The sequence below is a fragment of the Anabrus simplex genome, chromosome 2, assembly GCF_040414725.1.
Source record: "Anabrus simplex isolate iqAnaSimp1 chromosome 2, ASM4041472v1, whole genome shotgun sequence".
Taxonomy (NCBI): Eukaryota; Metazoa; Arthropoda; class Insecta; order Orthoptera; family Tettigoniidae; genus Anabrus; species Anabrus simplex.
Genome location: NC_090266.1, coordinates 182,854,977 through 182,881,607, shown reverse-complemented (window position 1 = coordinate 182,881,607; position 26,631 = coordinate 182,854,977). Strand labels below are relative to the sequence as shown.

Genomic DNA, 26,631 nt, shown 5'->3' with positions numbered 1-26,631 from the left:
TGAGGAGTGGAAGATTAAAATGTTGCAAATCGATTACTTTCTTCTAAAACCTCGTATCTCCCAATGCTCTTCCTGTCCATCATTTTCCTTAAGAATGGTCACGCCTCGCAGTCACATATGAATATGCAGCCCATCAGAACAATTTTCGTTGAGTTCATTTTCCTATGCTCATGTGTAAAGCCAATACTGTAGGAGAGCGTAAATTTGCCATGCAAACAACATCCCTACAATATGGTACGATAAGGTTCATTTTCCTTTACACTTTCACATACGAAAATTAACACAACGAAAACTGTTCTGATGGGCTGCATATCCATATGTGACTGGAAGGCGTGACCAGGCTTGAGGAATATAATGGGTAGGAAGAGCATTGGGATATACGAGGTTTTAGAAGTACGGTAAGCCATCGAATAATGCCCTCAAATAGTAGGACTATTGGAGTTACTCACCGCACATATTTCGTTGTTAATCTTTAAGATCCCAAGGACTAGTCCGTATAGGCCAATGCTGCAAGGTGCTAATCATGAAATGAAAAGGCTAGGGCTCTTTCCTTCAGATGGATTCAAATAACACTGCCTACTAACAATTTCTCGAGTCCATGGTCAGGAATAGCAACATACATGAACATCTCCAGCCTACCATGTAGTATGACTTTCTGGGTTTGAACTTCCCCCATGAGGAGGCTGCCACAAGAACAACTTAGTCTATATCGATTACAAAATATTATGTCTCCAAAGTCATTGGTGAATTTGCCAGAATGTGCCAGCTAAAGAGCCGGAAATAATAATAATAATAATAATAATAATAATAATAATAATAATAATAATAATAATAATAATAATAATAATAATAATAATAGTCTAATAATAATCTCTCGACAGCCATATAGGCCTAATTCTATGATTTATTATCATTTAGAATAACCCTACGTAGAATGTAGTGTAGAGATAGAAGTGAAACCTTTAAGGTTTTATGCAATCAATAGGTGGATTCCACGGATATTTGACACAAAGAGTTGTCTCCCAGAGGTCTGAAGGCCACGAAAAAGGAAGACAAACGTTGGGAAATTTCAATATAAACTTGCAGAACTGATGCAGATTTTACTTTTAGAGTACCATCGCATTGATATAAAGACAAACGCCCGCCAACTTCTATTGATTTCTTTATTTTGTTTAATTCTTCATCATGAATGTCGTAAGACTTTTGGAATGGACATCAGACACTGAGCCTTAGCACGTGGCTGGCCGCAGGTGAAGTATCGCAACATCTCGGATACATTAGCCTGACCGGTAAATAAAAATTGTGCGCCCCTCCGCCCCCAAGCCTTTCTCAGCGAGACCGAACACGGGGTGAGCCGAGATGAGCTAGGGGAAAGGGGCGATTTTACGTCTCGTTGCCTGCTCCATGGAGCATGGCCAAAGGGAGAATTCCCCCCTCTACGTGTCATCCCTCCCCTCTTCTCCTCACTGCGCTCCACACGCTAGCAGCACCCAGGGAGAGCTGCTCTCGACTGAATGTGTGTATATATGACGGAAAAGGTCTATATGTGCATTCCATGTCCCGAAAGTGGGCGGGGATGTTTCTCGCTGTTAGCCAATAGCAAAGCGCGGGGAGGGGTCACATGCAGAACTATATCGTGGATGCGGATGAAGCAAGACTACCTCGTTAGGCGGTAAGACCAGCTGAGTATGCGCATATCGTCTCCCGTTGCCGGAGATCCCGCAAAGATGCACGATGTAGGCTTAGATACGATCGGAGGTGGGGTCGCCACCGGCGGAGGGGTGGGGGAGGCCGAGGAGGAGGGAAATGTTGAAGATTCGATGGGCAGAAACTTTGGCTGTTATGTGACATGTTGTGTACGAGTGTGACAGAGAGAAAGCTGACGAAAGAAGGCACCATCCATTCTAAAAGTGGCGGTGACGCTGGCGGTGGTGGTGGTAGTCGTAGAGGACGGTGGTGGGACCCCCCTGAAAACTTGGAGAGACATTTAATTTCCTCCCTACCTAGCAACCAAACCAAGGTGTCATGGCGGTGAGCCAGTGTGTTGCTACGAGTTGACCACCAAGAAAGTTTAGTCTATTTGAAGCGCGTATGTGATAGTACTGTGTAGCTTTGTGACAATCAGCGCAGTGTGCAGTGACAGTTGAGCCGATCCGTGACACCACACCTCACTCTTCTAGCCTAAATGATTGAGTTCTACCACAACAATAACAACAACAATACTTTCGACAAGATGGTGCAAGACACTGACAGTCTTCAGGCGACGCACCCGTGCAATGGCCGATCAGGTAAGACGCCACGTGTTACTAAATCGCTCCCCTGTTGCTATTCCAATGGATTCAGACAGGATTTTGGTTCCGAGAATGTTTCTATTTTTTCTTGACCAGTTCTCAAGGATTTATAGAGACTAGCATTTAAATAATGCTAAGAAATAAATAGTGAGGACATTTTGTTGATAGAATTTATATGTCTAGATTACTTTCAATCACATCGCTCACACTTTCCATTCGAGTTACCACAACAAGAGAAAATGTTTTATAGCATGACTTGTGTAATAGTTTCTAAACAAACCTGGTGTGCTTCATTTATTTCATTTAAATGTGCGTAAATAAATAATATAATTGTGACTTATTTTCCTTTCGTATCTAAAATCAGAGATTCTTCTTGATTACTTCGATTACGTGATACAGTGGGATAGAAAAGTGTTAATCTAAAATGATATGCTCGTTATTAAGCTTTGTAGTTACTAGGCCAAGGTTCCCGCCTGTAGTCTCAGTTTAGGGTAGCAGTACTACCAACCTAGCAGTGGCTACATTAATGTTGTTGATCGATGACCTAGTCCGAAACTAAGTTGGCTAGTACGAATGTTTGTTTGCAAAGTTGTCCTGTGATAATGAGCTTGAGAACACGTGACACCATCACCTGCGCGCAAGTGGGGCAAGACATGGACCGATGGCCTTTATTTCCTAGCTCAGACGGCCAGTCGGAAAAGAACTATAGATGAGTCAATACAAGTGAAAGGAAGTGAATAAAAGATATATAGTCATCACTCTGCTCCGTAGAATATTTACAGCTTTGTGTACATCATTTCATATCTTGAAATACTGGTCTCTCTCACCCATAAGAAAGACTCTAACATGCTTTCCGCGATGAGTTATATTATAATTTCACCCCGTAATGTGTAAATTTTGTATAAAGAAGCTGTTCAATTATTGTTTCTTTTTTCCTTCTGAAGCGAGTTTCTGAGACGCCTGAAACTCGTATCTTAACATGTCATGTTTATTCCATTCACAGTGTCATAGGACATAGAATATGAGTCGGAAAGATAGAAAGGCTTTTATTTTTACGGTGGGGCTAATGGAGGATGAATGTGCCACTAATACTCCGCTCTTAAGACATGAGGCCATCCACACTAATATTTCCATCAGTCTACATGCGCTAAAGAATACAGTAATTCCCATTAATGTTTCTTTTATTCATGATATTCATGGCATTCATAGTGCAAAGTAACGCGTCAACATTCCTGCATCATATCTTGCCAGCTTACGACATTAAAACAAGTAAGTTACAATTGCTTATGAGGTCACAGAGGGATGCTCGCTGGTAAACAAAATAGATAATTTCTTAGCAACCGCCTTCATTTTAATTTAGCTTAAGCTCTTGAGCTTATTTTCTTACCGAAGTAGACTATGATAAGTTTTGTTTCTCTATGGCTATTTTTGTGTAACTTGCATTATGGTAATAAAATGTGGCTAACACGGGAAGTGAGAAAGAAACTGAGACCTTCTCAAAAAGCCGTATTGTAAACACAGCCAGTTTACTTGGAATGTTCTAAACCATACCTGTCGGTTACCAGAATAGCATAGAAGTTATAATACAGGTTGCAGTTGCTTAATTGTGATAACTGTAGTAACTTCGTTATAGTCTTTAAATAAACTGGAATATCTCCCACTGGCAACAGCTGTGACTACACCGTGGAATAAGGTGGGATTTTCAGAGTGCTCTTTGCGCAAAGTCGCCATTGTCTGACTGGGCTCCCGAGCTGGCGCCAGCCGTCGGACGTGGTGTTATCTTTCCGGAGGAATTAGAATGCTCCAGCTAGGGTGGAAATCCGAAAATGCCTTTGTATCAATTAATTAAATTAAATGAACAATAGAATAATCCGTTACAAAAATAATTCTGATGAAGACAATTCACTCACTTCTTTACTTATCATTCTTTAAATTACTCTTTTGGCATGAAACACAACTCAAATTCAAGACCCTTACCAAAAGTATAGAGGACTTATTAAAATTATGTCCTAGTTCTAGTTTTAATTGAGTTTCAAACGAAATTATAGTTTTGTAGTTCATAACCAATCATGTGATGTAAGTTCACTACACCTTTCTTTTCAAATTATTATTATAAGCCCGGGAGCAATTTCTCGACTGGATTCCGGTTGTTGACAGAATCACCGATTATCATAACAGATCCCCAACCTTTCACCTTAAGTTCAGGAAAATTGGCACCCCGATATTACTACACTCAAAAGCTCGTGCGGGAAGAGATTGTATCCACTGCCATGATCTTCCGTATGGAAGTGGAATAGTAATTTTTCACTGTCTAACGCGTATTCCCTCGTATTATTATTATTATTATTATTATTATTATTATTATTATTATTATTATTATTATTATTATTATTATGTAAGGAGTTGGTAACTTAGATACAGGAAAATTGGTATGGCCCTCGATAAATTTGATAAATGGTAGTCTGTTGTTAAAAATTGCAACCTCCTTGAAGAAGGAGATCTCGTATAACCTCATTAAGTATTTGTCTTGAACAGTGACACCAGAAATACTTCCAAAAGTAGGCTATATATCACTTTGCGAAGGATGATATATTGTACTGTATTTATGTGTAAGTCAGACCGATGCTAGGGTCGAACGAAAGATAAATATCTCGCATTCCCTCCTTCACATGCTCAGAAATAATAAAAATATTTTATAATACACATTACTTATGAAAAGCGGAGATCACCTCGTCCTTTCCGTTGTGGTAGTTTGTGATGAGATACTGAGGATTAAAAAACCGAATTCAGCTGTTCCCACGTAGAACCTACATAATTTTAAACGAAACTCTTACATTATGTCCCCCATTTCAGAAGCCTTCCTAGAGCTTCCTAAAATTATTCGTGATAATCCTCCCGCTACATTATTTCTTTTATATCAATAGCCACTCGGCAATCTCCTAAAACTATTCGAGATCACCCGTGCGCCGTGCATCGTAAACGGGCCAATCTAGCGACATAATCAATATATTTCATTTTGGCCACTCAAATGGTTGGTAATGAATTGTTAGTATCCATGAAACCATCTAAATGACTGAGGAAGTTTCGTGATCTATTATTGATAATAATTCAGTGATCTTAGGTTCCAATTGTTAGCAGTTAGCAAAAATAGAGTGATACCTCGTTAATGTGCAACTGCAGTTATTAGTAGTTAACAATGACTTACTGTTAATGATCCAGCGTTCACGTACAATACCAGTTACTACAAGTCAACGATCACATAACATCAGTTGTTAGTAGTTAACAGTGATTTAGTGATCCAAGGTTCACGCACAATACTGAGTGATCCCACGTTCACGTAAATTGCAATTATTAGTAGTCAACAGTGATTGAATGATACCACGTGTTGACGTACATTACCAGTTAAGTTATGGATAAATGAGCGATCTTTCGTTACAGTACTGCTCTAATTAGAGACTTACAGTTGGTCAATGATGGTAATCAAATGTTCTGTCATTTAGAAATAATTCCAGTTATTAGTAATTAACGATAATTGCTTGTTATTTCTCATTAAAATAGAATGCGAATGACCAGCATTAACAGATAATAGAAAAGCGAAGGAGCTCTCATTAAGGCACAATTAATATTATTGGATATGACATGTGATAGTGACTGTAAAATAATTGCTAGGTGGGTAATGAAGTGATAATTCATTAGGAAACTATTACCGTTATTAGCAAGTTAATTAACTTTAGTAATGACACCGTTTTCTAGGAGTGGTTTCGAATGGTTACCAGAACTTGACCTCATGTTATCAATGCTCGAAAACTGCCGTTCGACAATTAATTTTCCTCCGTAATAATAGTTCCCCTCGTCAATGACCCCCGTGTTGCCCCTAAAGTAAACAACCGCCGTTATCTTTATTCTTACACTTTGTATTCTGAGAAAATGGTAGACTTTTAAACTGCTGTACGTTGTTAGCTGCATGGAGCGTCCTGACCCACTTCTGTCAGAAATTCTCGTAGTTAACAGCCAAATAGCCTCAAGTTTAAAAATCAATCGGTTACGGTACTAATAAAATGGTTATGCCAGTTTTTACCTAACATGTCTACCAAAGCAAGAATGAGTTGCAGCTTGCAACATTTCCTCGAGCGTTACTTTCTTGTGTAACGACCGATCGAATATCTGAAAATAACATACTCAGAAAAGGCTGGCTCCGATTGTGACAGCTACGGCAGTTGGCTTGGAACACAACAAGATCTCCAGTTCCCTTCTAGGTAGTAAGACATGTAGAACTTCATAAATGATTCGAAGAAAATTCATGAATGTATGATAATACTAAGTATATTTTTGCGCAACGCTGGTTGTATTCTGCTAAAGACGTAACTGAGAGTCCGTCCTTAAAAAGGTGAAAGTCCGTAATTCTAGTAAGTGACCGCTTAAAAAGGCATTGCGTTGGATTCTCCGCACAGCGGCTAGCGGGTCTGTATAAGCAGCAGGGACCTTACTGTAAGAGAAGTTGTGGGCAGCGTACTGAATGTGCAATGCCTGCCTGCATTTGTATCAATATAACTAGCTGTAACTACCTATAGGCCTACAATAAAATACTAAAGGTGTCATTCTCTGAGAGAGAAAGATAAGCTAAGAAGCTAAAACACTGCATTCTTAACGTCGACATTCTAATTGCATTTCGACTTATATTTTACTAATTTGGAAGTCTATGAAGCTAGTGTTCGACAAATAGTTCGAGTTTGTGTACGGTCAGTATAGGCTATACTCCTTGATGTACTAATTATAATTAAACACAAAATTCTTCAAAATATAAAATGTTAACAGAATGTTTAATTTAAAATATTTAGTTAAAAACTCCCCGTATTATACGTGATTTTAATTTTAAATGTCCTCAAAAATTCTCCGAATTAAACATAATGGGATCAATACTTCGCCATTTTTCACCAGACCATCCATACAATCTGTATGATTTGTGGTAAATAATAATAATAATAATAATAATAATAATAATAATAATAATAATAATAATAATAGTAAAATACTTATTGGCTCACACTCAGTTCTCTCATAATCATTTACTGTATTCCTAAACTGTTCATTTATAAAGTAAATTCATTTTCATTCGCCTTTTTAATAATATAACCTGTCCATGAGTGACAAGTGTGTAGAGTGTAGCCTATTTAATGGCATTAAAATGAATATACTGAACATATTATTATAAATACATTCTCCCGGTTTAAGTAACGTAGCCTATTTCGTATACTCGGTACAGTTCAGTAGCTACTGTACTTTTTAATACCGTATTCCTACATTTTTAATTCCCTTTACAACCTACAAAAGAGAATATACTAGAAAGCATGAAGCTTGTTCATTTCGTACTGAATACAAAGGGTAATCGTATAAGAGATGTCATCCTTTAAAATTTAGAAAGAATTACGGAAATGTAGCTTTACTTTATCCGGATTACATCTGCTTGAAATGTTATCAGGAAACTGCAGTTCACCGTAAAGAGGGTCAAATTACATTTCCTCGAATGTTAAATAGTGAACATTACCAGCTAAATGAGCATCAGACGCGGCTGTCTTCCTTGTTGACTCTATTTGGTCATTGCTCACTTTCATTTACTTATCTTGTTAGTCTGGTAAGGTAAGACAACAAGAAAGTAATGTTTCAAACTCCCTGAATAAAACAGGGAAGTTTGTTTCGTGTAGATGCTGAACCATTCCAGAATGGAATGTGTAGTAATCAAGCACACCTTCTGAGGTCTGAGACATTTAAACATAGTGAAAATACCGGAATACCTTAATAATATTATTAATTTTAATTTATTATTATTATTATTATTATTATTATTATTATTATTATTATTATTATTATTATTATTATTATATGTTTAATATTCCTTCAGCGTGCCAAACGTTTTCCCTAAAAGAGCCCCCTAATGTGCTAGTTAATCTACTGAAACAGTTCTCGTATTCAAGCACACTTAAATACTGATTGTCTTTGTCAGAAGTCAAACCCGTTACTTTGAGCGTAGGAAACGATTTCCAATCAAAATTTATCGCGCAATTCTCTATTTCAACTTCATCCTAGAATAGTTCCTTTCTCCTATTCGAATTGATTAATTACTTAATGAATTAATAAGACTATTTATTATTAATTAAGTAATGTAAATACATCAACTAGAACTGACAGTAACATAGATTTTGTCAAAGCAGAATTCATACGCACTAAATATACGTCACGATTGTTCCAAATTTTAATCATGTGTTACTCAAACATTGTTACTACAAAGTCTAAATTTGCCCCATAATAATACTAATAATAAAACCATCTAAAATAACATAATAGAGAAAGATGCTAGAAGTCCTTTGAAACATGAATAGGCCTACGCGCCACACTGCGGTTGAGTGAAGACGGTTCTCGTACTTACGTGTTAGGTGTTAACAATGTTAAATATTCCTGGCTACAACAAGCATGGAAGACTGTCCATAACACCACTCCTCCATTATGAGGTTCTTCAAAAGAGATTTCTTATTTATACGTTTGGATTTGGTTTCGGTCGTCGTTGCTGGTAGCCTCTTTTGTTTTAATTTGTCACATGTGTATAGTAATTTAAATGCACATTCTACAGCATTCTTTTACCTTTAGTTCGAATATAGCTATAAACGCTAACTATTCAGGATTTGTTTTCACCATCTTATCTGGAATCGTCATTGAGCCTAGAAAAATCGCTGTGTGATATTTCAGCTTAGAACGGGAAAGGTTTTGTCACTTAAGGTTTAGTATTGCATGAACTGTCTCAACGAATTTTCGTTCTAAGTGAAACATGTGCTGCGGGTCAGTATTTCTCCCCTCAACATTGTCACATAACGTTATTTTGAGGGTGCAACCACTAAATTCTGTTCTCAAAGTCAAAAAAATGCCTATGTCGTACAATGATGTTGCTCTCTCAGCGTTGTTGTTGAACACTTATCAAAGAGAGGTATGGCTTCCTGAATCCAAAGGTTCTTTATTTGTTAACTCAGGATACTTCCAACACCGGTATATGTCTCCGTTGTCGTACTGTATGCTGACAAAGCTCATCTGAAAGAAAAAAGTCGCGGATAGGCGCGTTAGTAGAATCACAACGACGAGAAATCAGCGGTACATCAATAAAGCAAAGATTCCATAGACACTGTTGAAATTCACTGGGAACAACTTGTGCGAATATGCATGGCACGATAATAATGACGGTGGAGAAGATACATAGGCCTACAAGCGGAAAACTCAATGCATAAGCATTAGGCCTATTCGGTTCCTCTTCTTACAACAACCATCTTGAAGATGAATATTGGGCAACCAAAAGAATGAATCGTTTCGATAGGCTCCTGCTGACAAAAAAGAAAACATTAGCTTATTTAATTTCTTCGCACTATAGCGCATTCAATTCTGGCTTGAGTTGTCCCATTTGAGTCGCATTCAATTCTAGCTTGATTTGTAGCATTTGAGTCGCATTCAATTCTAGCTTGAGTTGTCGCATTTGAGTGGAGTCTAATTAAATGCAACAACACGGTCGTCGACTTCCGACATGTTTATAGAACTACTGAGTAACAAACCTGTATCTCCCAGGTGTTTCCCAAATTCTATAATCATCAAACTAATAGCATTATTAACAATTTAGTCCTTTCCCCGCTAAATCTACGAGATTTTTTAAACGTTCAAGTACCTGCATGGTATTTAGTTTTCTGCTCATAATTACTTCAGGCTTTAATATATATTCTTAAGCTTTCGGAAGCAATGAAAAGAATAAATTAAAATGTACGAGGATGTTATACGAATTACTGCGAAAGTCCCACAAGGCAAAAGTTAATGTTTATTTTAAGACATTTTCCTGCCTTAGATTTCAAAATTGTCTATATTCAGTGCCTATATTAAAGGTACCTTCCACTCCTTCATGAATTCCGTTTTCAGCACAGTAGCAAAATCGTGATTAGAATCCTCAGTACCGAACTCGATAGCTGCAGTCGCTTAAGTGCGGCCAGCATCCAGGAATCGGGAGAAAGTGGGTTCGACCCCCACTGTCGGCAGCCCTGAAGATGGTTTTCCGTGGTTTCCCATTTTCACACCAGGCAAATGCCGGGGCTGTACCTTAATTAAGGCCACGGCCGCTTCCTTCCACTTCCTAGGCCTTTCCTATCCCATCGTCGCCATAAGACCTATCTGTGTCAATGCGAAGTAAAGCAAATAGCAAAAAAAAAAAAATCTTCAGTCTTTGCCCATTTTCAGGACCCTGTCAAAATTTATGAGTTCTAAATTGTGAACTGTAGCTATTTTTAGAACTTCACTCTTCCATCGCATTGTTCGTTTGTGTTATGAAATTCGGGTGAACAGTGTTCCTCTGAGTGTCCACACACCATCGTAGCCAAGCCAATTAAATCACGCTGAGTAGTAGGTCTGGTATTTAGCACCAATCGAAGAACTAGAGTTTCTAATACTAGCACCGATAATGTTATAGGTATGTGGGCCTATTCGGTTTTACGGGGTTTTACACACTCACCCATGTAATGCATATTGGTAGGGCCTTTAGAAAGTCCAAGGGTACAAATAATTGCTTGTCTAACTTCCGTACATATTAAATCCTAGTTTATAAATTGTTCGAAGCCCCAAACATGAATTCATAATAAAAAAGGAAAGCAACTCTCAATGTTCATCCCTTCGGTACGTCTCGATTTTGTATTCCAGGATAGTGGTAGTAGACGATCGATCTTAAACTCAGTTTTGTTAGGCGTTTATAAAGCAATGGCAATATAAATTTCTAATATCAGGCAGAATAAATTAGGTCGAAAATTCAGTATTTAGCAAGGTTTATAGAACAGTTATGATGAATTAGACCAGAAACAGAGACCGAGTGCACTAGAATTTTGTCGGAGTACGACAGAGTAACTGCGCTTTAAATATGTGGATCATCACTATTACAAATAAACAGACAATATAATAATATAATAGATAACTGGCATCGTAACTGTTGTTGTTGTTGCCTCATATGTGGATGCCTGAGACATCCTACTAACCAGATTCGTGTTCTCAGTGTGTGAAGTTGCCTAATAATCTGTCCTCCTGCAGTGAGTGTAAGTTATTTATAATTATTTGGGACTAGGATTAGAACGCACCAACCAGGCATTTGACACGGAATATCGCTTCTATAACGAGCGATAGTTGGAACTTAAACCATTTCTCTTCTCAGTTGGGACTGAGAACAGCTTGTTTCAGTCCCTCAAAATTCGGGGCAGAGCCGGAAATCGAACCCGGGCCAGCAGGGCAGAATGAGGGTATGCTAAACCCTGAACCATGGTGGCGAACTGCTAACAGTCTGGAAAGGGCATTATTATTGGCGATTTTCCCAATTTACTGGGGTCGGTACTTCATGTAGACACAGCCCACTTGATGGCCGGATGCCCTTCCTGACTTCAATCTTATGTGGAGAAATGTAACAATATTGTGTGTTTCTGTGGTTGTTTGTAGTGTGGTGTGTTGTACATAGATGATGCGATATCGATTAAGACACAAAATTACTCGATTCCTGAGAGAGAGACGTTAACCGTACGCTGTTAAAATCCCCAGCGCGGCCAGGAATCGAATCGCAGGGCACTGTGATGTCCATTCAGACCAAGGTGCCGGACCATTATTAAAATAGTAATAATTATGGTAACCAATAAAATCTAAAATATTTATCAAAATTCATATTTGGAGTTGAGTTACACATTTACAGTTCAGAAGTATCTTTTGTTAAAACTGTTTAATTGCACTGAATATTGCATCTGAAAAAGTCCTATGCAGGCCTATAGCTTGTTTCTTGTTCATTTGTTTTCTTGCTACTGGTTTAACGTTGTTCCAACTCAAGGCAGGCGTTTTGATGACGATAGGATATGTCTGTGAAGGAAGCGACCGTGTCCTTAATTTCTAATGTAAAAAAGGGAAATCACGGAAAAAGTTCATCACGGGTGTAGGTTATGAGGTTCGCATCCACAATCTCCCGAATGCACTCTAAACGCTAACAGCGCAGTCAGCTCGCTTGGTTGATACAGTTTTTTGTGATTCCGTGTTCTCTAGATATTTCTAGTAAACATACTTTCCTTTTTATGCCCGCAATAATAAGGGTAAGCTCATTTGTCAGTAAACCATAGCGTGACAATGCAATATCCCTTTTTAACAACTCCTTTCCCTTCATCAATCATTACCAAACTTCAGGACATCTTTGGTGATGAATTTAAAAGTTCTTTACATCATTCATACATTTGGACCAACATATTATATATCACTTACGAATTTACCATTACAACATTAACATATCAGAAGTAAAATCTTTCGGATTGTAGGCCAGTGATTAAGAAGAAATCCTCATTTTCTTGACGCGCATGTGTCGTTGGTAGTAATGTGTGTTGGGAGTGTGTGCAGAGGTGTGTTCAATAGCGGCAAATACCGTCAACAATGTGTTCGCCCTGGTCAAAGATTCCTTAGTGCCGTCAATGAGACAGGTATAGTCCGGACGAGAAGGAAGAACTTCTTATTGAAGTAAATACTCGAAAACACAGGTGCTGGTCTGGTAATTTACACCCACTGGTATTTATGGGCCTAAAATACACGTCTTCTTCGTAAGGAGAATCGACATGGACACGGGAGACTTTCACACGTACAACTAAGTACCGTCAGAAAAAGGAAAAAGGGTAACTTCCCATGGCTAAATGGTTAGCGTGCTGTCCTTTGGACACAGGCGTCCCGGGTTCGATTCCCGGTAGGGTCGGGAATTTTAACCATCATCGGTTAATTTCGCTGGCATGAGGGCTGTGTGTATGCGTCGTCTTCATCATCATTTCATCTTCATCACGACGCGCAGGTCGCCTACGGGAGTCAAATCAAAAGGCCTGCACCTGGCGAGCCGAACTTGCCCTCGGACACTCCCGGCACTAAAAGCCATACGCCATTTCATTTCATAATATAGTGGGAACAATCGGTATTCTTCCACCGCTTTTCTACGCCCTGGTATGTTCACGGTGCGGTCTGTGTCACATACGTGGATTTGACCCTTCCTTACGTCTGGATGCCGCTCCTGATGCCAACGCTGTGTGGAGGAATGTATTTACTATTGCATATTTATATGGTGGTTGGTAATGTAGTATGTTGCGATTGTATGAGGAGATGTGTACTGAGACCGAGGAATTAGCCACAAGCGGATAAAATCAGCGGCCCTAACCACTAACCTATCAAATAAAGGGAAAGAATTTGACGCCATTCAGAATCAGTACTGAAAATGAAAATCCACGGCCTGTTTCCAGTCATTCGACCGCGTCAAGAACGGAGTGAATGAAGCCCCCGTCTAGCGGCAAGGATAAGAACCGCCTCTCGCACTCCTCTGGGGCAAAGATTAATGACTGACAGATGAAATGAAATTATATTGGAGAGTGTTGCGGGAATGAAGCATGAAAAGGAAAACCGGAGTACCCAGAGAAAATCCTACCCCGCCTACGCTTTGTCCAGCGCAAATCTCACATGCAGTGACCGGGAATTGAACCACGGAACCTAGCGGTGAGAGGCCGGCGCACTGCCGCCTGAGCCACCGAGGCTCTACAGTATCAGTATTAAAACATGTAAACGTGAACTTTCAAAATCCGTCTTTACTGATTTTAGCAACGCGGCCAATTATTAGTGATTTTTTTAATATTCGGACTCCGTGCTGAAGAATTTCGCTGGGGATTGTTAGACATCATCTGTAGTCCTGGCCTGAAATACCATCGTAGTCCCTATTGGATTTTCTTTTTTCCTACAAATTAGAAAGTGAACGTCTACTATTGGTTGACAAATTAAATTTTGAGTCATAACTCAAACCCTGCTTGCATCTAAACAACACATGAAACAATTAAATATTTTTAGTAGTAGTAGTAGAAGAACCTATAATTGTGACTTCATATAATTTTGTGTTCTTCACATAAAAATCGTAGGTGCTAGGGTATATTAAACTATGGAATAAACTTCTTTTCTCTGTCGAACTTCAGTTCAAGTTTCGTATTAGACCTGTACGGAAAAGATCATACGTACTGGTACTTATAAAATGTTAGTTTGATGATCCCATATTCCCTTGTTTTCCTCCGAGGTGGGAAGTGGTGGTTCGGCTGTGATATCTATTCTGCCTGGTAATTATAATAACATGTTAATTGTTTAATGTTCTATTTAATTTCCAATTGTCTTAAAAGACTCTGAAGTGTCTGAACTTCATCCGTCACAAGTAAACATGTAAACAGTTTTAAATGCTTCCGACTTCATCTGGGGTTGATCCCACTACCTTGGGAAACGAAGACTAACGACTAATCGACTGCACCACTGAGGTTGGCTGGTGTCTATATTGGTGCGTTTATTAACAATATTGTTAGGCCTATTTGTTTTCCGCCTCCCTAACTACCTTTGCGATATTCGGAGACGCCGAGTGTTCAAATTTCGTCCCGCAGGAATTCCTTCTCGTGCCTGTAAGTCTGTCGACATGCGGCTGGCGTATATGAGCACTTTTAATTGCCACGGACCGAGCCAACTTGAACTCAGAACTACCGTCCTAGCTATAGAGCCCTGCAGTTGCGTCTGTTGCGAGCCCGGCTGAGTAGCTCAGACGGTTGAGGCACTGACCTTCTTACCCCAACATGGTGGGTTCGATCCTGGATCAGTCCGGTGGTATTCGAAGGTGCTCAAATACGTCGGCCTTGTGTCGGTAGATTTACTGGCGCGTAAAAGAACTCCATGGGACAACATTCCGGCGGCGTCCACGGAAACCGTGAAAAGTAGTTAGTGGGACGTAAAACAATTACATTATTATTATTATTATTATTATTATTATTATTATTATTATTATTATTATTATTATTATTATTATTATTAATTGTGAATAGTGCAAGATTGCTACAGATATTAAATATAGACATTATTTTAAACATTATCCCTATACCCATAAGTTGGGAAAGAAAGAAATTAAATTTCTAAGAAGGCCAAGAATTATATTTTTTAGGGGGAGTTGGAATGTTCTGTCTTGTCATATTTCTGACCTTCTATTTGTTCTGCTCTTTCTAGTATCTCTTGTACATTCACTGTACATGAATGACGTGATTGTTACGGTTTGAATCAGATTTATGTTTTTTTTTCTTACTCAAAGCCATTTTTGAAGGGAACAAACTGTAAATAACTCTGCCGACTTCAGACAGGGAGAAAGATTCAACTGCGATTTGGGTTCAGTCGTTATTCGTAATTGTTTTACGAGTTTGATGAAAATTTTAATATCATCCATTCCGTAGTGTGAGAGGTATTTTTGGCTCCTTGGCTCAACAGTCAGCGTCGAGACCTTCGGTCCAGAGGGTCCCGACATCGATTTCCTGTCGGGTGGGGATTTTAATCGTTTGTGGTTAATTCGCCCGATTCGGAGACTCGGTGTCCGAACACTCTCATGTTCACACAAACAGTACACTACAGAAACACGTAATAGTGAGTACATCCCTCAAATAGGGTTGGTGTCAGGAAGGGCACACGGTCGTAAAAGAGGGGAAGTCCACCCGTACTGGAATGAGCACACCCGCGACTCCACCAGTGTGTGCAGGGAAAGCGGAAGAAGTATCGTGTGAGATAGAGCTAGGATTCACGTGTTAAACTGAAAATGTGAAATGGAGGAAGTTATTATCAAAGTACACAAGAACCTCGCTTATCCGGCCCTCATTAATCCGGATTTCTGGTTTATCCGGATCGAAAATAATAATTTATTTTTACTCGTACAATATTTCTTTTACGTCGTCGACTTTTCTTGAATGTCTTTTCCGCCAAGGATAGTTAAGTACAGGAATTGGAAGTAATTCCGCCAAGGTCTATCAAAGGTACCGTTCCGACGTTCGCCTGGAATTGAGAATCGGAAACCGTGGAAAACCATTCCCAGGACGGCCGAGGTGGGATTCGAACCCACGCTCTTCTGAATGCAACGCACTATTAATTCACTGATGGTGAGTTCGAAAATGAAACCGGCGCTCCATCAGAAGAAACAGTGACTCATGGAGAGGTAACAATGCAGCTGGACAAACTGATGGCCTATTTAGAATCCTTGACTGAAACCACACCGGCAGAACTGTTGTTAGTAAAACGTCTTCATGATCGTGATGCGCGCAAACGCTATAAAAAAGTCAAACAGAAAAACTCACAAATTATTTTAGTGCATAAAACAGAGTCGTAAATGTACGAAAGGTGTTCTTATATTTTTTGTACAATGGAAAAAGGTATTCCTGCACAACTTATAATAGTAGATTATATAACATGTGCTGTATTTGTTTTTTAAGTTTTTCCGGATTATCCGTATTTTCGATCATCTGGATCAGTTCTGGTCCCACTTAATCCGGATAAACGAGGTTCTTGTGGAACGTAATTCGTTACGAATTCTCACACAGCGAAACACTTAACAGCTGACCAAGTACTGGACTGCAGATGGTTAATATTTTGTTGTTACAATAGTACCATCGTAAAGAATAAAGCCTTCTTCACAATTCTTTTTACTGGAGAGGTTTCGAGTTTTTCAGTCTGTCGAACATAAAGTACAAAATTTATGAACACTAAAATATACCTGTAAAATAACACATTTAATTAATAACAGAATTATTACATGTTTCGCTCTGAAAGAACATCCTGAGAATCTATCAAATCACGTTGATAACATGTCTGAACTTACCTTAGTACAGCTCGGCTGCTGTAAAACTTCTTCTTCTTCTTTTTCTTTTTCTTCGAAGTGATATCATTTAAGTAATCATCTGTCTGTCTGTCTGTCTGTCTGTCTGTCTGTCTGTCTGTCTGTCTGTCTGTCTGTCTGTCTGTCTGTCTGTCTGTCTGTCTGTCTGTCTGTCCTGTTTGAATATCAACCTGAAACTTAGGTTTTATACCGGACAGGACAAACAATAGCATATGCCGGATTCGGTTTCATTTTTGTCCGATTATTACGGCATCACGAGAAAACAGTTAAAGCTATTTTAATGAAACTTGGCATACTCTTAAGTTTAGGATTAGTGCAAGTAGGATCTTAGGTGTAAGTTGTTCAGAAAGATTCAGATCGGGGACAAAACATAACACTCGATGTATCCCTTTTACAGTTGGTTTCACACGAAAATTGCGCATGACAAAACTGATTTACCACTGTCAGCATCCCTGAAAATGGTTTTCCGTTTTTCCCATTTTCACACAACACACCTTAACTAAGGCTTGCTTTCCACTCCTAGTCCTTTCGTATCCCATCGTCGCCATGAGACATATCTGTGCCGGCGCGAAGTAAAGAAAACTGTAAAAACAAAATTAGAATATTATTTTTTCGATGCGGTGAAAAATAACGGAAATGTCAGTGGTCTGTAAGTTGAACTCGCTGAAGAGTTACCATGGGTGTCATGTCATCCCGGCAACGTTGTAAATGATTTGTACATCTCTCTGTACTGCTTTAATATTCCAGAAGGAAGGGTTTAAGTGTAAATAATATGACACTGCACAGGGCTAGACAGAGCCAGGACAGGAGTGACAGGGAGAGGGGCTGTCTACCTATGTGCTTCAGAATATCAGCGATACCATGAGGGGCCGACAGAAATGTAATCATGAAGTGATAGTTCTGTCAACGACGGACACAACATGTAGTATTAACCCTTAAATGCGCAATTCATTACTTCTTTTAAATGTGATGTTTTTTATTCCAAAGTAAATCATTGTCAGAAAAATATTTAAAAAACGATTTGTCAAAATAAATATTTGTATGTTTATTTGGATCAGTCAAAATGTTAAGAGTTTTTTAATGTTTTACTGCCACACTTCAATCTTAGGCATGTCCTTGCTTACGAATTCTCTGAGATAAATAACATTTTATTTCAATACTAAAATGGCTTTGACGGCCGCAGATCTTACGATCACAGGAATAGAACCAGCTTTTTCGGTGGTTAGGCCGTGTGCGTTTGCAGAGTTTCGTCCAGACGTGCCATTCGGGCTCATCAGTTGGATTGGTAAGCCCCTCCAAGACTTTGCTTAGCAGTGGCAGACCAACAGCGTGGTCCCGCCATGTTAGTAAATATGGATTACTAACCTGCTATAGGAGAAGTGAATTCTCCGTTTTCATTTTCATTTTCTTTGTTTTACCTTAACTATTTCAAGTTTACACTTCCTCCAGATGAAAACAAAGACAAATCGTGAAATAAAAGAATGTTCACTTTTAATACACTAGTGACCCCTAGCGAGTTCGTCCACAAGGTAGAAGTAAACGCACACTTGTAAAATTGTAAAGCACATTATAACAAGCAAGTAAATTCCCTCTTCACATATGCAGTGCTAGGCATTTAAGGGTTAACTAAGTCAATATTGAAAAGATGGCTTCCATCTTAATAAATTAATTTGGTGATTGTCAGAATTGTTTTCTACAGTAGAACGAATTTGTTGACAAATGGTCTTTTTCTTCTTATTCTTCCTGGCATTTTCCCCACTTCAAGTTGCAGGGTCTGCTCTTCTAGAACGCTTTCTCCACTTTATCCTGTTGTAAACATCAGACGGCGTTAACCTTGTTGCTTTCATAACGCTGTTGATTGTGTCTCTCCATCTTTGTTTTGGCCTTTCTCTAGGTTTCTTTCTCATTTACATCTAAGTTGATCTCTATTGCTGCCACAGAAATGGACTGTGCTCTCCTCATGTCTCCATCTCCTCTCAAACAGCTATTCGACAATGGGGATCAATTTCATCATTTTCTTGATCTTCTCGTTCCATATTTTATCCAGTCGAGTAAATCCTAAGGACCATCTCAGCATGTTCATCTCAAGTGTGATCAATGTTGTAGTTGAATCGTTAGTTGCATACACAACATCAGTCCCAAAAAAAGGCAAATTTTACAGGAGAGACATAAAACACCTTTTCACCTGAACTGTGAATGCATGTTTCTCTTCAATTTGTGCAATATTAACCTTCCATTCTAGACGTTTTAGCGTACCACTCAGGATGATACTTTTAATTCCCTCTTTCTGCAATATTTTAAATCATGTGGTCTCATGTTTTTATTGCGAGATAGGTTGTTTCTACAAACAACATTTGATAAAATGCATATTATCAACTTTGGTATTTCCGTATAAAATTGTATTACATCATGGAGAAATGTGACCGTTTATGGATTGTTAGAGGGTGCTAGAGGTACCATACTGGTTCCTCAAGGAAAGCTACCTAGCCACGATTGCCGAGGCAGCAGTGTGTGAGGCCATGCTTCTATTAAGGAACCATTTATATTCAAAAACATAAAAAGTGTACAGTAGCGCGTCTTATGGTCAGTTTCCTAAATAAAGGATTATAGGCTATACAGTATATATATCGTTTTAGTTTACAGTATTCTATCTTAAAACACAATCATTATAACAAGATATTACATTTTCAGGATCATAAATTGCACTATGATACATTATCCAAGTTATATAAAGTCCGCCTCTGTGGTGTAGTGGTTAGTGTGATTAGCTGCCACCCCCGGAGGCCCGGGTTCGATTCTCGGCTCTGCCACGAAATTTGAAAAGTGGTACGAGGGCTGGAACGGGATCCACTCAGCCTCGGGAGGTCAACTGAGTAGAGGTGGGTTCGATTCCCACCTCAGCCTTCCTGGAAGTGGTTTTCCGTGGTTTCCCACTTCTCCTCCAGGCAAATGCCGGGATGGTACCTAACTTAAGGCCACGGCCGTTTCCTTCCCTTTTCCTTGTCTATCTCTTCCAATCTTCCCATCCCCTGTTCAGTATAGCAGGTGAGGCTGCCTGGGCGAGGTACTGGCCATTCTCCTCAGTTGTATCCCCCGGCCCAATGTCTCACGCTCCAGGACACTGTCCTTGAGGCGGTAGAGGTGGGATCCCTCGCTAAGTCAGAGGGAAAAACCAACCCTGGAGGGTAAACAGATTAAGAAAGAAAGTTATATAAAAATTAAATAGGCTATATATTTTAAATTAGGTCAAACTTATTTTAATGATGAAATTGTTCTTTACCATCACAAAACTCAAAATCGCTTAATGACGTGGTTTTATGAAACATTATTGCATTATTCATCTTCTGCTGTGTATGTAGAAGGCCAGTTAGCAAAAGTCCTTATAAAGGTTCTGAGGTTCCTCTGTAATGTAATGCATGAGTTTTGCTCTGTCCCGCAGCGTTAGAACATATTGATAACTTGTCATTGTGTGCTCCAACTGCGAACAGTAAAAATGAAATGGCGTATGGTTTTTAGCGCCGGGATGTGTCCGAGGACTTCGGCTCGCCAGGTGCAGGTCTTTTGATTTCACGCCCGTAGACGATCTGCACGTCGAGATGAGGATGAAATTATGATGAAGACGACACTTAAACCCAATCCCCGTGTGAGAGGAATTCACCAATTATGGTTAAAATTCCCGACCCTGCCGGGAATCAAACCTGGGATCCCTGTGACAAAAGGCCGGCACGCTAACAATTTAGCCACGGAGCCGGACACTGCGAGCAGTTTTGACTGTTCAATGTTTTGTCTATGTCGAAGTGAAGAACTGTATTTCATAAGGTCGTCAGCGAATTCAATGAATTATTCGGCATTTTGCATTTTGTTAACAACTTGAATATGTCAATCAAGACTGTAACACTAGCAGCTGATAATATAAAAGGCAGGGAACTATAAAGTGATCCCAGCGCCATAAAGATAGATAGCTAGTGCCATTTCCCATTAATTGTTGCATAAACAACATCAGTCTTGGACTCATGTTGTTTATGCAAAGAACATGAAAATGAACGCGCAAGCTCACCCATTTGAAATACAAAGACTTGTATTATCCATGCATACGAATGCTGTATAGTATATACCTAAATTTCGATCAAAAATAGACTAGAGTTGTTTATGCAATTATTGATTCCGTTATGGTCTTAGTAGCTGGCCAGCATTCACTGGCATACAATGTAATTGCCCTTACAACAGTTATATATAATGCCTCGGACTTAAACTTTACAGGGATCTTTTTTATCACACAGTAGCATACTCCGATGAGATCTCTCCATTTTGCTCGAGCAACGAACAAATGAAAACACTAAGTTTATCACACATTTTAAATTATTTTGTATGGCGAAGAATAATGATGTCCCACGATTTCTACTTTTAGGTTTCCGATTCGCTCTAACAACTGCGATCTTGACAATTAGAGAACCTAATTGAGAACCCTAAATCCAGCATTCTCCTTCTTTGTTTATAAAAAGGTGATTTAACAATCGACTGAAGACAAGACCTATTTTTAATTAATTTTCGTTGGATATTACTTGTTCTCGGAAATGAAAAATACGTGGCAAGAAATCTGTTGTCCGCCTCTGTGGTGTAGTGGTTGGTGTGATTAGCCGCCACCCTCGGAGACCCGGGTTCGATTCCCGGCCATGCTACGAAATTTGAAAAGTGGTACGAGGGCTGGAACGGTGTCCACTAAGCCTCGGAAGGTCAAATGAGTAGAGATGGGTTCGATTCCCACCTCAACCTTCCTGGATGTGGTTTTCCGTGGTTTCCCACTTCCCCTCCATGCAAATGTGGAGATGGTACCTAACTAAAGGCCACGGCCGCTTCCCTCCCTCTTCCTTGTCTATCCCTTCTAATCTTCCCATCCCCAACCAAGGCCCCTGTTCAGCATAGCAGGTGAGGCCACCTAGGTGAGGTACTGGTTATTCTCCCCAGTTTCATCCCCCGACTCTATGTCTCACGCTCCAGGACACTGCCCTTGAGGCGGTAGAGGTGGGATCCTCGCTGAGTCCAAGGGAAAAAACAAACCCTGGTGGGTAAAAAGATTAAGAAAGAAAGAAAGAGAAACCTGTTTCTACAACCTCCATTTCGTCGTTACCCCATAATTATAGGCTTGTGTCGCCAAACATCACATCTCGCAGAGTATTTTTCATGTAATTTGCCTCAGAGGTCACGAACAAGACCCATCATCTATCAATATATTTGTAGGCGTTCACCCCAAAATCCTCTAAATCTGTGCAAATCTGTGCGAAGTCTGTTCGAAATCGTGCGTACTCAATCGTCCTTTGGCTACGTATTCGGCCGAATTCTTTAGTAGGTGTATGTGTGAGATGATGGCGTCTCCTGAAGATTTGTGTGATTTCTGTGCATTAGATATGCCTCTGCTAGCGAGAAGAAGAGCTCGGAAAAGGAGACGGGAGTGGGTAAATTATGTTATCGAAAAGGCAAATGTTTGGTGAATTTTCACATATATGGGCTGATCTGGAAGAGGACGAACGACAGTACTTTGGTTATGTTCGCACGACATGTGAAACATTTCGGTACATATTACAAAAAGTACAATATTAGTTAAATAAGTACAGTAACTTTCGAGAAACGTTTCACCTGAAAAACGTCTAGCTGTAACTTTGAGGTAAGCAATGTTCATTCTGAAATGGAAAGCTGGAGAATTTCTCCCCTTGTAGGCCTACTTATTTTTTCCAAACATTTATTCCCTAATTCTCAACCAAGCTAAGGAAATCATCTCTCATCCCAGAGTATGTTTTGTAACAGCGAGAGGTAATAGAAATAGCGGAAATGATTCTCTCTCATCAGTGCGATAAAGCTTGGTTCGAGCGGCCGCAGCACTTGGGAGTATGTGTGGAATTTCGTTGTCAAGTCAGAATGATAACATTTATCAGAAATAAGAATCCTCAGCTTTATTTTCTATAATTCGAACACTTGAGGCAGTGATTTCTCATATCACTTCTTCTTCTTCTTAATCCGCCTACCCTCTAGGGTCGGTTTTCCCTCGGACTGAGCGAGGGATCCCACCTCCACCGCCACAAGGGCAGTGTCCTGGAGCTTCAGACTCTGGGTCGGGGAATACAACTGGGGAGGATGACCAGTACCTCGCCCAGGCAGCCTCACCTGCTATGCTGAACAGGGGCCTTGTGAGGGGATGAGAAGATTGGAAGGGATAGACAAGGAAGTGGGAAGGAAGCGGCCGTGGCCTTAAGTTAGGTACCATCCCGGCATTCGCCTGGAAGAGAAGTGGGAAACCACGGAAAACCACTTCCAGGATGGTTGAGGTGGGAATCAAACTTACCTCTACTCAGTTGACCTCCTGAGGCTGAGCGGACCCCGTTCGAGCCCTCGTACCACTTTTCAAATTTCGTGGCAGAGCCGGGAATCGAACCCGGGCCTCCGGGTGTGGCAGCTAATCACACTAACCGCTACACCAGAGAGGCGGACGATTTATTATATACGGCACTTTTAGAACATTTTGTCTGACTCGTTGACTGAATGGTTAGCGTGCTGGCCTTCGGTTCAGAGGGTCGCGGATTCGATTTCAGGCCCGGTCGGGGATTTTAACTTTCATTGGTTAAATCCAGTGGCCCGGGGGCTGGGTGTTTGTGCTGTCTCCAACATCCCTGCAACTCACACACCACACATAACACTATCCACCACAATAACACGCAGTTACAACTTGTGTTGTAAAGAATCTTCAGAAATAAGAATCAAGTAAAGTGGTATACAATGAATAAAATATTAAAAAATTAAATTTACCTGGCTCAGCCATTTCTCTCGCCACCTCACTCCGTAACAACTTCTGCATATCCCGCATGTGGTAATTAGACTTTCGCTGGTCCCACAAATACTTCAAATCTTGCTGCTTTTTGTTTAAAGGGGCCTAACATCGAAGGTCATCGGCCCACTTCAAATCTTGTACCAGAACTTTTCAAGACTGACGATAAAACGCAGCTCTTCGGCCGGAAAATCCAAACCAATCTGAATAGTTCGCATTTCGCAGGTGTTCGTGCGTTCACTGACGAACAACGCCTGTTCCAATGGACTAATGACGGGACTATCAAATGAAAACTACCGAATTATTCGATAGTCGTGAACTACCGTTACAACCGATTGTTTCCGTTTGCATTCGGTTTTGGATTCGGATCTCAAATTCCAATTGTTTCCACTAGTCAGCGCTGAAATCGGCCTCCTCTTTCGTTATGGAATGAAGTCACGAGCCATTTATTAAAAATGAATAGATATCTGACTCAAAGGTGTATAATGAGAAATGCCATTTTATTATTGTGCACTTTATAGATAAATAATCATGTTCTAGTTTTTATAAATACTTTCCATATGCTAACTATGAACCTCTAACGATTGAACATTAACCTTCAATTAATGGAATTATTTTAAATTAATATATGCACTATTACTTGGTCCTATTCTGTCTTTTCATTTAGTTTAGTTTGCAGTATCCCCATTATGTTAATATGTGGTGTCTGAAATTACCTAACATTTGTTATTTTATGAACAAACGACCTTACATTCATTAACTTGTGGTTAGGGACACAAAAATGCATTTTATTTAAAATGAAACATAATGACTACAATTACTTTAATCGGGACATTTTATATTATTTTATAGACCAATGCATTTCAGTTTCCAATCACTTCCCTCGAACATTGTGTAAAGTTTGTTACTAGTCTCAATATTTTCTCTTATATCACTACCAACAAACTAAACACGTTATAAAAATCGGTAGTGTAATACAACAATCCACATTTCGGTAGTTACTAGCAAATGACTTTTTACTAGTTACTAGTACTACCGCAGAAGGAAACGTATATTACTACTTTACAACCGATTTTAAACCGAATGAAAACTATCGAATGAAATCATTCGATAGTTATTCTTCACAATCGGTAGTCTGCCGATAGTTTAAAACATTCGATACTCCCATCACTATAATGGACCCAGTTTCGCTTGAATTCAGCAGTTTGTATCGTTCAGCTGTGTTCGTACGAATTCTTCATCGCACCTTTTCTCAGGTTTACGCTCCCAATGGACGAAAGCCCTTAACCACACGAGAAAGAAAGAGAACGATTGTTATCGAATACTGTCAAGTGAGGTAGCGAGTAAGTAAATTTCAAAATCTACTTAACGCGATGACAGCGAAGTACAGGATCAGGTGATGAAGTATCAGCTAGAGCCAAAGTATACATGAATGTGCCGGCTGACGAGGTTTATCACACATCTTCGGAGTGAAGACAAGTGAATATCTATCGAGTGTTACTGGAATGAATTTGGCTGAGGAAACCGGATATTCCGGAGAAAACTCATCGACTCCGCATTGTCCAGCATAAATTTCGCAAGCCATCCAGATTTGAAACTGGCACATAGCAGTAAGAGATCAAAACGAATCGTCTGTTACACGGAGAAGTCTGGTAAAAATATTTCTTGTGATTAGGCCTACATTTAGAGCGGTGCAGCCCGTGTAAGGCGCACCCTCCGAATAGCGTGGTCTGTATCTGCCATGTAAGGGAAACTGCTTGTTACTATTGTGTACTATATAGTGTATTAACTGAAGATAGTTGAGGGAAGCACAAATACGCAATCCTTGAGCCAATAAAATCAATCGTTTATGATTAAATTACCTCGACCCGGGTGGAAATGGAACCTAGACTCCGAAGACCGAAGACCAAGACTCTGGCCACTCAGCCATGGAGCTGGAGAGAATAAAAATAATAATGATATTTGCTTTACGTCCTACTAACAACTTTTACGGTTTTCCGAAACGCCGAGTTGCCGGAATTTAGTCCCGTAGAAGTTCTTTTACGTGTCAGTAAATCTATCGACACGAAGTTGATGAGCATACAAATAAGTAGAATTTGTAATTGTAAGTGATACGTACTTGATTTTCTGCACTGTTACTATCGAAGTTCTGGTAGACTTGTGCAAATCATATTCTCTTACCGCCCGTAACCTGCCCGCCTGTTTTATGTCAAAGTACAAGCTCCATTCTATCCTGAAGCATCCCGTCGCGTTTTGTCATTCAGTACGGCCAGTAAAGCCCCATATCCCGCCGCAAGGGGGAACGAGTGAACCATAAAATAGTGGTACGAACGTTGTCTTTATGATGTGGTGACCTTGTAATAGGACATCACGTAGAACTCTCGGCAGCTGACAGCACAATCAGAATTTGACCTTTCTGTGTCAATGATCACCGAATTATTGTTAAAAATAGTATCTTGTGTGCCAGTAATTCGTTAAATTTATGTTGAATTGTTAAGCAAGTCACGAGTAAAATCCTTCGAACAATCGATAGGGTGGGTATGATCATGATATTAACTGTCAAATCTAAACTGAGGGTACCGTGGGTATGATCACGATATCAACTGTCACTCTAAACTGAGGGTACCGTGGGTATGATCACGATATTAACTGTCAAATCTAAACAGAGGGTACCGTGGGTATGATCACGATATCAACTGTCACTCTAAACTGAGGGTACCGTGGGTATGATCACGATATCAACTGCCACTCTAAACTGAGGGTACCGTGGGTATGATCACGATATTAACTGT

General features: G+C 39.8%; 1 protein-coding gene across 1 annotated transcript in view; it reads left to right on the top strand.

Annotated features, from left to right (window-relative positions):
• The first annotated feature begins 2,185 nt into the window (after positions 1-2,185).
• Positions 2,186-26,631, top strand: part of Lmx1a (LIM homeobox transcription factor 1 alpha) — a 275,615-nt gene continuing 251,169 nt past the window's right edge. The window contains exon 1 of the mRNA XM_068226504.1: positions 2,186-2,288. Coding sequence (XP_068082605.1) covers positions 2,186-2,288 — 103 coding nt within the window. The remainder of the gene's footprint in view (positions 2,289-26,631) is intronic.